Source organism: Leguminivora glycinivorella, chromosome 19 (assembly GCF_023078275.1).
Source record: "Leguminivora glycinivorella isolate SPB_JAAS2020 chromosome 19, LegGlyc_1.1, whole genome shotgun sequence".
NCBI classification, from domain to species: Eukaryota; Metazoa; Arthropoda; class Insecta; order Lepidoptera; family Tortricidae; genus Leguminivora; species Leguminivora glycinivorella.
In genome coordinates, this window is record NC_062989.1 from 16,194,616 (window position 1) to 16,210,192 (window position 15,577).

Consider the following 15,577-nt stretch of genomic DNA (forward strand, 5'->3'; position numbering starts at 1 on the left):
TATTGCGCTCTCTTCCAAAGTCAAGGGTAAGTTTATCAACATTATGCAACTCTAGTGCAGCAAGGTTGCACATGCACATATCACGTCTGTTTCCGGCCCGAAATCGGAACTGATCGATAAAACCTTCACTTTAATGTTAATGCCCTAAATGACAATATTTATCGTATGGCTTTTACTTATCAAAGACGATTATAACTCCGTCAATAGGTACCAATAAAGTCTAAAATACCTATTACACACGGTACTCGTAGTAAAAATTGATTATTTAAAGATATATGCTACCCGTCTGCCGCATGCATCCTGAGACCAAGTGGATGCCACAAATAAGTAGAGCGCGGACGCGGCAGGCCCAGGAGATGGAGGGACGACCTAGACACCTCACCTTCCTCACAAGAGGAAGAGGCACTAAACCGGGAGTCATGGAGGTTAAGGGGAGGGGCCTTTGCCCGGCAATGAGACATCCATTATAGCAGAAAAAATGCTACCTACCATAAAAAGATGATAAGGTAGGCTTCGGAAAATCAGAACATCACAGAGAGATTTACATATCACAGTTATCAGTGACTTGACAAGTTAAATAACCCGAAACGTAGACATCCTTGTTTACCCAGCGAACTGTTTTTCTCTTCATTGAGAAAACATTAAATACCTATCATACCTACCAATTATTTTACCACACCGTTAATACTCCATTAGGATACAAGTGCGGAAATTCGTAACTCGTGTCGATTTAAACTCCCTGCGAGTAACGGCGACATTATCGTCATTCGTTTCGAACCTCCACTTTTCCGCACTTGTATCGTGATGTGATATTTCATCAAGAGGGATGTGAATACTAATCTTGTCACTAAAAAAAGGCAAATTTGAAAAATGTAGGGGGCGAAGGTTTATCGTCACAATTTATGGAAAATTTGAATTTCGCGTCTTGTTTAGTGATTAGATTTTAGTCTGCTTCTAAGCCAGTGGAAGGCAAAGTACTGCCCGCGGGCATATCAGGGTGGCTAGCCGAATGGCACAATCGCTCACGAAACGCTCACGAAACGAAGCGCTAGTAGATATCTATCTCTATCGCGCTTGCGTATTGGCGCGACAGAGCCAGCGGCGTATCGCTTTCGTTTGGCGTCGGAGAAATGCCATTCGGCTACGGGGCCTGGCCCGCCATCCGACCGTCAAAATATTGTGTGGTATGCCAGCACTGTAGCACAGTATATTAAAGAGTACTATGGTACAGTATGGCCACTCCCGCTCCCCGCTGAAAGGGCCACCCACCCCCTCTCAGTTACCTCACAGTTACCGTCTGTCAAAAACGCGACCAGTTGACCAGACATATCTCACTCATACAAGCATGGTACGCGTTTACATACACGAGCTTAGACTGTGCTAGGAACGCGCTTCTTTTCATATATTTGATCGCCAGTGTCGAGGTGCGACTGTAGAAAAAATGCATTTTTTGGTGTAAATCTGGCCTGCCTCTTAAATTCCTTTATATTTGGCCCCAAATGAAAAAAGTTTGCTCTAAGCACACCCGTGTTCCCCACACTTATTTTTTTTGCCCACATTTATTTTGAAATAACTTTGCTATACATTTTATCGAAGGAGTTTTAAGGTTACAATGTGAACAACTGAATATTAACAGAACATTTATTATTCAACGTTAACAATACTATTCTTAATTTAAAACTATATCTAGGTGTATATGTATAAATAAATAAACAATATAAGGTATATTCAGGTCATTAGAGATTCAGAATTACCCGAATACACTTTAAATAACAGATCATTTCAATGAAATTCGTTTCAATATCAACAAAATATTGGGTCCATTATTATGGCATATAATATATGTAATAAACTAATAAATATCCTCCATTAAATACTTGAAAGTTGACTGGAAGAAAAGAGGCAAGGCCTAAAGCTTTGTTCAGCGCCCAAAAAATTTTTTTTTATTTACCTTTTATCAAATTTAAATTTCAAAATATTTATTTCATTAAGTCCTGTAAGACTTGTAGGTACAGTTGAATTCATAATACATATTATGTATTATATCGTCAGTACTTTGAAAAAATCTCGTATCTCACTTTCCTACTCAATGTTAAAACGCAGTAACTCCATATGCAGCCCATATATAAGTTACTACATTTGTCTTTAAATTGACACAAGAAGATACGAGATTTTTTCAAAGTAGTGACGATATGTATATCTTATGTAGGTAGTTTTTGACATGACTTTCTACCGCGTAAGCGTTCTCTACATTTTGCATTTTTTACTAATTTGACAAAATCTAATTGCATTTTCGATTTATTTCTATAATAAATTACATGTTTTTGCATGTTCTACAATACCACGTCTACAGATGAACCTATTCAGCATTCTGCGATAGATAGGTGTGGCAACACCTATAAAGATTACAAAAAAAACTATAGACTGTCAACCAAATACTGGCATTTAAAAAAAGGCTGCTATTTGAAAAACATAGGCCAATTAAAAAAAACGTAATAATATTCAGAAGAATTTGTCCAAAATACAATTAATCGACGACCCCCACACTAGGCTAAGCCTGTAACGTGGAATTCAGTTACATGCGTGACCGTGCGTGGAAATTGTCTTCATAAAACGCGTGAATTCCTAAACCTTGGCGTTGGCAGAATCATCGACGAGCCAAAACACTTAAAAACTGATTGAAAATGCAGGGGCGAAAGTTTAATTCCCATAGGAAATTTGAAATTCACGCCTTTTTATAGTGCAACGTTTTGATTGAACGTCTATAGTCAAACATCAACATATTTCATTAGCGTCTCTAAACCTATGGAATCATTCAAATTATCACAGCAATTACTAATAAGAGAGCAGAGATAATAAATCCATACTAATATTATAAATGGGAAAGTGTGTGTGTCTGTTTGTTTGTCCGTCTTTCACGGCAAAGCGGAGCGACAAATTGACGTGATTTTTTAAGTGGAGATAGTTAGTAGGGATGGAAAGTGACATAGGCTGCTTTTTGTCTCTTTCTAACGCGAGCAAAGCCGCGGGCAAAAACTCCTCTGTACTCTCTTCTACGAAAAATTCTAAAATAGTTACTAAGTTGCCCGTAACGGCGCTAGTGTCTACATTTTGCGATCACTTTAAGCGATTTAATTATTTTTTCTAAACTAAAGCTAAGTATGGCAGTGTTACATTACATAAGCATATATTATTTTTGAAATAACGTATTTAATCATTTTGCTCTCTTTGTTAGCATACAAAAAGTAATCCTTCAAGAAGATTAGAACGGGCGAGCTCACTCCATCGCAGGCCACGTCTTTGTCTTTTGCTAATCTGTGGCCAAGGTAAGCCCATTTCTATTTTTTAATGCTGAGTTAGGCTAGATCCTATTCTAGGCCATGGTACACCAGACCATCACAGGGGTTTTGAGTAGATTAAAGAACGAAATCAAGTATTAGTTTTGACAACCAAGAACCCGCCTGGCACTTTGAACTTTGTTCAGATGCCGAACCCACTGGAATCCTACCTAGATTGTATTTTAAGGCCACTTACAAGAAAATTTATTCCAATAATATTAAAATTATAGCACTTTTGTTTACAGAATTCTTTAGGAAAATAAGATTTAATTATGTACTTACCCGTGACCTTAGCTTTGCTTTGATTTAATTTTACAACGCATTTAATTAGCGCTACTGTAATGACGTCGATTAATTATGGGTAATTTTTGAAATTAGCCAATATATTCAAGTCAGAATAAAACTGCCAGAATACACAATCCATTCCATCAAATGTTTTGAGGCTTTTTAGTTGACAGGCAAATTTTTATTTCTTACAAATTGCTCGTACAAAACTGACAGGCACTTACAAGTGTGGAAAAATATATTGTAATCGTATGTACGTAGATACCTAGTAATATTGTTATTATTAGGTGATGGAGCGCATCCAAAACATTTCATTCTTAAGTTAAATTAAAAAAAAGTCGTAACTTTTTAAAAATATGTGATACTAGAACTCGTATTAATATCTTATTGAATCACTATGAATATGCCTGTTAGATTATCTGTACCTATTGTTTTTGTACATCGTGGTCCGTCCATTTCATTGAATTTTACGAAGCGTGGGCTAAAATGTGTATGTAATTCAAGCTTTTAAGCAATTCTTAGCGCATATCTAAAATTCTAAATGTTCCGAAATGCTATCGACTAAAATCAGAAGATTCGGATTGTTGACTGTTACCGGGGCGAACAGGTGACTTTCTTAAGTTTTTCACCTATACTGGGCCGCCGCTTAACCCATCGTATGCTCTGGCCCGGATCCCCGCGTAAAATTAGGTCATCTTTACACCGCCTACAATCTTCTCTGCTTTGCCCAAAGGTTGACTAGTAGAGAATGCCTCATGGCATTAAGTTCGCCTTTTGTACATTAAGTTGTTCTTTTGTGCAATAAATTTTTGCATATTTTTTCGGAACGATTTTTTTTGCTCTACATGTCATAGCCGAGGTTGGAACCTACAGTTTTTTGACGCATCCGCATACGACGGGTTAAGGCTCGTCCTTTGTGTAGATTATTAGATTATCTAGCTTAGTGACGGTGTCCAAAGACGAGACTGTAGGAGACGTTCATAAGCATATGGACTGCGCGGTCTATGGGGGTGACTATAACAGAGATGCAGCCCAGACCGACTACCACTGGGCCATCTCTTAAGGCCCGCTATTTGTAAATGCTTACCTATTTAGTTTAATGATGGTATCAAAAGACGAGTCGATACGTGACGTTTATCAACATAATGAACTGCGATCTATGGGAGTGACTATAACAGATATGCAGCCCAGACCGACTACCACTGGGCCACCTTTTAAATCCTGCCCTCTGCAGATTAGCTAGCTTAATGATGGTGTCCAAAAACGAGTCGGTACGAGACATTCATGAGCATATGGACTGCGCGGTCTATGGGAGTGACTATAACAGAGATGCAGCCCAGACCGACTACCACTGGACCACCTCTTAAGGCCAGCCCTCTGCAGATTAGCTAGCTTAATGATGGTGTCCAAAGACGAGTCGGTACGAGACATTCATGAGCATATGGACTGCGCGGTCTATGGGGGTGACTATGATAGGGATGCAGGCCAGACCGACTACTACTGGGGCGAACCGCTGGACCGTGGGGGGCACTGGTTTGCCTTTCAACGCTCGGCCTGTGTAGAATACGATTCTGAAAGGAAAACAACTTTTTTAACACTAGTGAGGGCGATAACTTAGGGCGAACTTGCACCCTAATCTAACTTGCCTCAGGATTGCTACTTGGCAATAAGTAGAATGTGCACAACACGACTTGACGTTGATAGGGTTACGAAGGTTTTAGGTTTAGCAGTACCTAAGTACAGAATACCTTGAGGTATTCAATTTAGATGCGGACAGAGTGATAAGGTTTACATATTATTGGTACTTTGTCCGTATCCATATTTAATATCTTGACTGTACAAAGAGGCAACACGATTTGCTTTAAATCTACTCATAATTATTCTGTAATAGCAGCCAAATAAAAAGTAGACTCGCCTCAAGTATTTGTACAGTTGCGTAAGGTTGCCAGAGCGCAACAAGGGTAAGCATTAGCAAGGGTCGGTCGGTATAGCGCACGTAAAAATTCCGGTGTTTCTGGCATCCATTGGCTACGGTAACTCTAAATGTTTACCAAATCCTTTTTTTTTTAATTCCAATTGAACCTTATCTTTGTGAAAGAGTTCAAAATTAGGTGGGATTTCTTTTTATACTACGTCGGTGGTAAACAAGCATACGGTCCGCCTGATGGAAAGCGGTCACCGAAACCTATGGACGCCTGCAACTCAAAGAGGGTCACATGCGCGTTGCCACCCCATTAGAAACTTATACACTCCCTTTTGCTGTGTATATTCCCTACGCCTTATAAAGGCTTAATATCCTCGGTCATAATAAATTCATAATTCTTCTCAAAGATTTAATGGAAGAGATTTTTAACAGGATAAGTTCTCCTCGGTGCTATCACTTATGATCTTTGTTTCAGTAAAAACTTTGGTACAATACATTTCATAACGGATCAGCCTAGATAGATAAGTACCTAAGCTTACCACAAGTTCAACACAATTATATTGATTTAAACTAACACGACCTTCACTCATATTATTAAATTAAAACGGGACTTAATCGCGTAAAACTTACGTTTTATATTTAACCCGACGTTTCGGACATGACATTACGTCCGTGGTCACGGGTAGACTGGCTGGGAGTTGTATCAATATCTTCTAGCTGTACGAGTTTTTCGAACTACCCGCACTTGATTGTCATCAGTCACTTTTACGCTAGGGTTGCCACTCTGCCTACATACAACTCACGTCATCCGATGGTATGGGACGGGAAGTTTTCTCACGTTTAAGTCCCGTTTTAATTCAACACAATTTTCAAAATCAAATGATGGCGGCTCATACCTGTTGATAGTGATTCCAGGGATGACAATGGAGGCCAGGGTCTGCCAGATCAGGGCGTCACCGGTGCCAAGAATCATGCTCGAGATTTTGCCGTCTTTCTGAAAAATATTAATTATAATTAGCCTATGAACATTAATGCACTAATTATTTCTCAAATTAGGATAAAATAGAATACTCATACTCATACCTACTCATTTATTTATAATATTGTTACATATTACACGTCACAATTGATTTAGGTACATAATTATTATATGGTATATTAAAATTAAAATTATTATATTAGTATTCGTAGTTTGATTTGTCTAAATATGGTAATACATTTTTGAATTACATTAAGGACCATTGAGCATTATATAATATTAGAATTAAATGGATACAATGTTTAAAAAAACCCAATAAAAACTTTAAAAAAACCCTTAACCCTCTTTAGATACAAGTAGGTATACAGGAACAAAGTAGTGACAAGTTTCTAATGGGCTTGAGTTACAAGCGTCCATAGGTTACGGTGACCGCTTTCCATCAGGTGGACCGTATGTATGTTTGCCACCAAATCTAGTATTTTAAAAAATACTGGACTATTGTGAATCTGACTCTAGTGCCAAGGGTTCCGTTCCGTACAAACAAAGAATTTTTTTTTTTTGTTTATAACTTTACAATTTTATATTTTTCCTGTAGTTGTGGTGTGAGAACTAGGGTTGCAAATAGAAAAAAAAAACAAATGTTTTTTTTTTCAGAATTATGAAAAAAAACCAAGCACCATGGTTTTTTTTTCTAAATATGGTTTTTTTTTCAGATTATCAAATAATACGACAATAACGGTTTTTCGTGATTTGTAACGTTTCAATAACAATAAAGTATATTTTAATTCGATAAACATTCAGTATGCAAACGTTTAGGCGGTGGTGTCGCCAACAGTAAATAGCGACAACTACTAATTACAGATTGTGTAAAAGTTAGTTTTATAAAACCAGAAATTAAAGTTATTTAAATTAAATTTATTTATTTAAACTTTATTGCACAGTAAAAATATACAGTTACAAAAGGCGAACTTAATGCTACATGGCATTCTCTACCAGTCAACCTTTAGGCCAAACAGAGAAGACCAAAAAAAGGTGCGGGATATGTAAAGAACACTAAAGACTTGATTTTATTGGACTACGTTATAGAAAAAAATAGGGACTTATGTAAATATATTTACCTATTTAAGACACTAATAACTATAATAAATACATATAAATTACATATTATAGATTTACATAAATATAACATATATACATACATATACATTTAAATATATATATATATACCTGCTCTAAATATACTTAGTCTTGATACTTCTCAAAAAGATGTTTTCGCAGCTTGCGCTTGAATGTAAATTTAGTTTCGGCTTGTCGTATGTCAAGAGGCAAATCATTCCAGAGGCGTACGGCTTGCACTGTGAAAGAATTGGACATGGCATTGGAACGATGATGTGGGACAGCTAGAACAAGCTTACGAGCAGTGCGAAGTTCGCCACCTGGCCGAGCAGTAACAAATTTGAATTTAGACCGCAAGTAATCGGGTGCCGCTGGGTCGTATAAAATGGAGAACAGTGTGCATAAGGACCTAAGACTTCTGCGCTCACGAATGCGGAGCCAGTTGAGTTGTCGGCGAAAGGCGGACACATGGTCGTACTTGCGCAGGCCGAAAATGAACCTAATGCAATTGTTCAGAGCACGGTCCAGCTTGTCCAGAAGACCTTGCGACACATTCGTACAGCACACATCACAGTAGTCAAAGATGGGTAAAACGAGAGCTTGAATAAGGAGAATTTTAGTTGACACAGGCAGAAAATTCTTAAACCTATACAGTGATCGCAAGGTGTACGTGATTCTTCGACACATATCAGACACTTGGGGCTCCCAAGTCAGGCCACAGTCAAATATCAACCCCAGATTTTTAGCCTTAGTCGAAAATGGAATTACACTGTCTTCGTAGAGAATCGGTGCAACGAGCTCAAAATTGGTATTTAAGACCAGTCGCGGGTTCCCGATGATGATAGCCTGACACTTGGAAGGATTCACAGCTATTCCGAAGTCTTTAGACCAAGATGAGATGCGATTGAGATCCTCATTCAATTTCGCGATAGCCTCGTCGGCATCATCAAGCCGCGTTTGTGTGTATAGTTGTAGGTCATCGGCATATAAATGGTATGAACACTGAAGTTTGGAAGTAATCATGTTAATAAAAACGGAAAACAAAAGAGGAGAGAGTATACCGCCCTGAGGGACGCCCGTAGTAAGGTCACACCAGTCGGAGAGCGACCGGTCAGCTCGGACAGCCTGGCTACGCCCCTGCAGGTAGGATGCAAACCAATCCGCTACTGACAACGAGACATTTAAGCGACTAAGGGCAGCAAGGAGGAGTTCATGATTTACTGCGTTAAATGCGTTCGTAAAGTCAATTAGGACCATGATAGTAACAAGTGAAGATTCCATGCCAAACCGAACATCTTCAACTACTAAAAAACTTAAATTCGTTTAATAGTTAACATAAAGTCTAAAAAATCGTATAAAAGTATTAACTGTTTTGAAATATTTGAAATTTCGTCCTTTAGAAAAAAAACATACTCCAGAAAAAACTCCTTTTTTTTCACGGTTTTTTTTCATGTTTTTTTTCAAGCCAGAAAAAGAACCGTTTTTTTGCAACCCTGGTGAGAACACATTTATTTTATAGTTCTAGGTAAGGTAAACTGCCTTATAAATTTTTATTCACTTGAAAATATAAAAAAAAAAAACATTATTTTAGGTTAGACTAAGTATCAGAGCAGTAACGAGTGGCGAACAACAGGGGAGGCCTTTGCCCTGCAGTGAGACACATGATATTATAGGCTATAAAAAAAAAGTAATTCATTCCTTGCTCTTACTGTGTGCGTAGCCGAATGCACAAAAGATCACGAAACGCTCACGATAATATCTCTTTCATAGCTATCTATCTCTATCGCTCTTGCGTATTGGCGCGACAGAGCTAGACATTTCTGCGACGTTTCGGTGGCGTTTTGTGTCGCAGAAATGGTTACGGGGCCTGAGCACCAAAATTATAGTTAGATGACGACTACATAAAATAATGGCATTCTGTTGAGTCCGTCAGTTAGGTCGTCCAAAAATACTGAACACATATTTTTCGCTTTTTCTAATTAATGAAAAAAATACAAAGATATAGCACCAAAGTTCCAGAGTGGGGGCTTGTGACGTCACTTGTAAGTAAAAATTGTACCTAGGCGTGACGTCACGCGAAACTTCAACGGACTGTACCGTCCGTTTTTAGGGTTCCGTAGTCAACTAGGAACCCTTATAGTTTCGCCATGTCTGTCTGTCCGTCCGTCCGTCCGCGGATAATCTCAGTAACCGTTAGCACTAGAAAACTGAAATTTGGTACCAATATGTATATCAATCACGCCGACAAAGTGCAAAAATAAAAAGTGTAAAAAAAAATGTTTTGTTAGAGTACCCCCTACATGTAAGTGGGGACTGATTTTTTTTTTCATTCCAACCCCGACGTGTGATATATTGTTAGATAGGATTTGAAAATGAATAAGGGTTTACTAAAATCGTTTTTTGATAATAATAATAATTTCGGAAATAATCGCTCCTAAAGGAAAAAAAATTGTGTCCCCCCCCCCTCTAACTTTTGAACCATATGTTTAAAAAATATGAAAAAAATCACAAAAGTAGAACTTTATAAAGACTTTCTAGGAAAATTGTTTTGAACTTGATAGGTTCAGTAGTTTTTGAGAAAAATACGGAAAACTACGGAACCCTACACTGAGCGTGGCCCGACACGCTCTTGGCCGGTTTTTTTCGTTTACGAGAAAAAAGAAAAAATACGTGTCTAAAATTCTTTGATAATCTAACTGATGGACTAATTCGTTTTTTTTAGTTGTCTCGCCTATTACCCATAACATTTTCAAACTCTTGTCCGCAGTGTCAGCAAGCACATAAGCCCCGGCCACCTTGTAGCTGAGATTCACCAGGTTCCGGGACACCATCGGCCGGAACGCCTCACCCACCTCGTTGGCGTAACCTGCGACATGGACTTGTTCAGCGACTATTACATCACGAGGGATGAGTTGTGAGTCGCTGGGGCCCGTTTATCGAAAGGTACAAGCCTTGTATTACAAGTGCGCGAACTGTCAAATCGTATGGGTTGTCATGGAAACACACTTGTAATACAAGGCAAGGGGGTCCTTTCGAGAAATGGGCCCCTGATATCTGTTACTTGAGCATTTCTTATTTTTTTGCCATTTTTTTTTTATTCTGATTTTTTTAGGGAATTTCACGGGTACTTTCAATCTCACTGGGAGACAAAAAGTGTCCCAGAATTTCCATACATTTTTGTTACCCCACACAACATGTACGGAAAATGGTAACAAAATAAGAAAAAATCGTATAGGACAATTTTTTTAACTACTAGGATTGAAAAAGCTAGTGATTCTGAGTAGAAATACCATTTTTTTTTCAATAACATCACAGTTCATAATAGTGGCGAAAAAAAAAGAAATGCTCACTTCCGGAGAGTGATGTATTTAAGTAAATCTCTGAATTTATGTACAGTTGAAGAAATTGATTCTTTAGCAATTTGAGGTTCAAGTACATTTGGTTGACACATACTTATCGACGGTGAAGTACCATGAACTCCCAACTACTTAGGTTTTTGTACTTAGTTAGGAGTTCATGGCAGTTCACCATCGTTATGCTAAGAGCTGTCAAATGTAAAATGAACCATCAACCGCTAAAGAATCAATTTATTTATTTAAGCCTTCGTCTGTGTTTGATAAGGATCCTAACATACGGCATTGGACTTTAAAAATGTATGTCAAAGTTAATTATTTTATGACAATTTTTTGACAGAAACAGACAACGGGTTAATACCTACTTGTATAGGTATTGTTGCATGAGTTCCCACACGTAAGCCTTCTTGAGCTTAATTTGTGCAATGAATTGTCCTATAAGATTTATTTATTCATTTTATGTCAATATATCTGTGCTAAAGCTAGTTTTTAAGTATGCATATTGAAAAATCATAGTTTTAAATAAATACTAATTAAATATAAGAAAAATATGAATTTAGTGATATATCAGATGTATGATACCTAGTGATAAAAGTGATAAAATTAGTCATAAACATATATTACAGTTAGAATGATTAAAGATATATTATGTTATACATAAAATATGTTACAGACAGAACATCACAAAAACTTGGAGGAATGTGACTGTGGTTGGACATAATTAAGGTTTAGGTATTGAGCGTTTAATATCCAATGTACACTTCACAACTTGAAACTACTTTTAAACAAATATTATTACCTACTGTAAAAATAAGTGATGAACATAATAAAAAAAAATCTCCCAGTATACAATAATGTCAATAATCATTACTATCATCAGTGTAATTAAAAAACTATTTATATCTAAAGTATAAAAGCATAAAAAATGGAAACTTACCTAAATACCGCACTTTAGTATCGCGAAAGAAATCCTTATCGTTACCCATACTTAAATGGTATTATATCAGGAACCAGGATCAAATCAACTCCTGTCGAACCCACGAGGCGACGTGTACTGGTTCAATTCATTGACAACTTTACTTTCAAGGCTGTTTCATACACTAATTTATTTATTATTGTGACCATTTACACCAACAGATGTTAGGTAACAATTTTCAATCCATATTTGGCTTTTAGATGACTTGCTTTCAGAGTTTTATGTAATTAAATGGTTGGGTTTAAGTATGTAATTATTCTAATGCGGGTTTGTGTGAAATATATTACATATTTCGTAATTATGAGACTAATATTTTTGAATTTTGATAAATCGGGACTGAAAGCCTGTCATTTTCAATCAGTGAAACTTCGTGTCTAAAATAAAACTATTTTAACTTTAGTAGTTACGAGTACTAAATATAAAATAAGCTTTACTACGCTTAAGATAGGATACATATTCAAGAAACGTATTATCAGTAAATAAGTGAAATTAGCGACCAACAGCCCATGTGACAATTTGCCTTGATATTGCCATATCACAAAAATACATTAGTGTTATTGAAAAGTACACCAAAAATTTCAGAGTATTTATTTTGAACATAAATTACAAGTAAATATTTACTGATGCAATTAATTATTCAAGAATTTAGTTAATAATTCCATTATTATTCAGTATGATAGAAATTTTTGACTTTTTTGTGTAGTGCACATGTACGAAACCGTAGTAGCGCAGCGATGTTTCGTGTTTTGCAAAGTCAAAAACAGCTGTTTATGCGCCCTTGACAGAGGTGCTTGTGTGACAATGACTTAGGTTATGTTATTAATTTGCAAAATATAATTAGATTACTAATGGGTTCGTAATAAATACTTTTAGTGCCAGTGAAAATAAGTGATCTCTAAAATTAGTTCTGTGCGTATACAATCATGGTCATTCATCTGCCATTTATTTATTAAGTTTGCTATATTTTGCGTTTTACGATATTTTTATTTACATGGTGAGTCTTCCGTATTTTTTTGCAAGTACCTTCTTGATTATTAACTAGTTTATGTAATCTATATATTATAATGGCATGAACTATAAAATTTTACAATATATTTACATAAACATTATCCTAACTTATTACAAGCATGCTTTCTTCTCCGTATTTTATGAATGTCTATTTATTTTACCTCGAGAAAGGTTTTGTGGATGATTTGAAACGAACATTTGTTAACTTTTAACATTTATCTCTTCAGTAACTTACAATTAAGCAGGATCTAGTGCTGCAATAAGTGTTGTCGATATTTCTTAAATAGTTATCGATAAAATAACAACTTCCGTATTAATTTGATAAGCAACCAATAGTAGATTTATGATTCATACTATACTTATAGTACTTTGGCTAAAACAATATTATTTAAAATATACCATTATAAGTAGGTATTACACATATTGTCACTATTGACTAATTAAACGATAATTCGCGTGAATATAAATAAATGGCCAAAAATAACCGGCGATATATCGTGCACGTACATTCGTTTTTGCGTATGTCGTTAATACATTATGTGATTTATGTGTCTAATATACCTATCAACTGCAAGAGATCCATTTAATAACAACGTGTGAAAATCATGATAATTTGCATATTTCATGCATTTGCACGTTTCAGTCATGTCTCGCCATACACTTTACTAATTAACAACATTATTGATCTTCCATCAGTCCTTAGCGATACTTGGCGTAGCCAATAATGTTTCGTATAACTATCATACGTCTCTGTTAGGTGTAACTGTCAAAGTAATGTTTTTTGGATTGTTTTCGTATTTCATCCATTTCCATTTCTATATAATCGATTACAAATATTTATGGCAGGCATACTCATTAGTCATGCAACAAAAATGAATCTTTCAGGTTTAGACATACAAAATAGGTAAGAAAAATATTTTCTTCAAATACTTTGAAATTACACAAAAGCGAATCCGCGTGTCAAGTAAAAGGAATGTAATAACCGGTACAATCTTGAAACAGTTATAACACTTATAACCTATTGGGTCGGTTATGGTATTTTTGGTTAAAATAAAAATGTTTTCTATTTATTATCAAGTAATCGTAAAAAAACCTTATTTAACTGTAAAATACCTATAATTATTCAAAGACAAACGTTGCGAAACTGGAGTTCCATTCCATAGATTAGATTCGTGATCTATCCTTTACTTCCGCGTTCCGTCAATGGCAGCAATTTGTAAACATCTGCTTTTTTAAATGAAATAGTAGGCAACCGAGCAGACAGTTCGCCTGGTGAGAAGCGATCACGAATATCACGATAACCATGGCCGCCCGAAACATCAGAAGGACTGTTAAGACTAAGGTCCAGCTTTCCGAGACTCTACAAAAAAACTCGTATCATCCTTATTATTTCAATAAGAAATCCGATGTGTGGTTACTGATTCAAATCTCAAATATTTGCGCAATGACCGCGAATAACCTGCCTGCATTTTTTGTTCTTTTTCAACGAAGGCCTTTAAATGACGTAATATTGATAAAGGTATTTCTCCACCAAGTTAAGAATTAAGAATTACAGCCATGCAAATATTTTTAAAACTGCTAAATTCAGTTTAATTTTGCCTTGTTAATTGTTATGCAGTCTAGTTTTCATTGCCTTGTATAATATCTATGACTGATCTACGCGAAAGCTTAGGTCTTAATTTTTAGTTTTTCCGATAAAAAAAAAAATGCAAATAGGTCGATTATAGTTTATATGTAATTCGTGTAAAATACTCGTATACACGACATACCCATATTTAGTCTCGAGTTTATCTGAAAACCTTCACCGTATTTACTTGCTTACGTATTTCTCAACATATGAAGTGTGGATGATAAAAATACATCGCATAAAAATAGGACTAAACATACTACACTATTATAAACAAGAGTTAGATTACTTAGACCCATTATCGTACACTCAACAGTATATCTGTTTGCGAAAGCCAGACAGTTTTAAGCCTATTAAAATCATATGTATAAATCCTACAGTAATACGTTAAATACTCATAAAATGAAACATCACTTAAACATTGTTGGCTGTACGATTAAATGTATTTGTAAGCAGAATCGTTACTATTCATGTATTTAGGGACTTTGGACTTAAATAAATACCCAGTCTAAATTAATACAAATGTTGTACAATCAATATTATAGGAAAGAAAACTACTTCCCATAATCACCAGCAACGCACCTCCAACCCTTCTGCCCCCGTAGCCGAATGACATTTCTGCGATGCGGAACGCCGTAGAAATGCAACGTATCTCTATCGCTCCTGTGTATTGGTGCGACAGAGTCAGACTACATTTATTCCGGGTTTCGCATCGCAGAAATGCCATTCGGCTACGGGGCCTGGTGTTTTGGGTGTAGATAGGCGGTGGTGACCGCTTACCATCTGGCGAGCTGTCTGCACGTTTGCCTCATATCAAGTTTGTCATAAAAAAAGGGACAATCATAATCTCTTATAAAAATTGCCTTCTCCACATAAGTATCAAACCCTTACATTCATAACAAAATAAGCATCAGTTGCAGACCGGTATATATGAATATCTGATTACAGTGAAATATGGTATATTGTCCCAG

General features: G+C 36.3%; 1 protein-coding gene across 1 annotated transcript; it reads right to left on the reverse strand.

Moving 5' to 3' along the window:
* Positions 1–4,803: 4,803 nt before the first annotated feature.
* Positions 4,804–12,395, reverse strand: LOC125236394 (mitochondrial fission process protein 1). The gene is made up of 4 exons (XM_048143178.1): positions 11,933–12,395; positions 10,381–10,508; positions 6,444–6,541; positions 4,804–5,194 (listed from the first exon to the last, which is right to left on the reverse strand). The coding sequence occupies exons 1-4, from the start codon at positions 11,979–11,981 to the stop codon at positions 5,017–5,019; spliced, it is 453 nt and encodes a 150-aa protein (XP_047999135.1). The 5' UTR covers positions 11,982–12,395; the 3' UTR covers positions 4,804–5,016.
* Positions 12,396–15,577: the final 3,182 nt, after the last annotated feature.

Bases quoted from the DNA above. Each gene is read 5' to 3' on its own strand.
- LOC125236394 (XM_048143178.1), bottom strand. From the start codon at position 11,981: ATGGGTAACGATAAGGATTTCTTTCGCGATACTAAAGTGCGGTATTTA. The intron at 10,509-11,932 runs GTAAGTTTCCAT...TCCATGTCGCAG, and splicing joins TACTAAAGTGCGGTATTTAG to GTTACGCCAACGAGGTGGGT. The intron at 5,195-6,443 runs GTATGAGCCGCC...TTTTCCTTTCAG, and splicing joins CCTGGAATCACTATCAACAG to AATCGTATTCTACACAGGCC.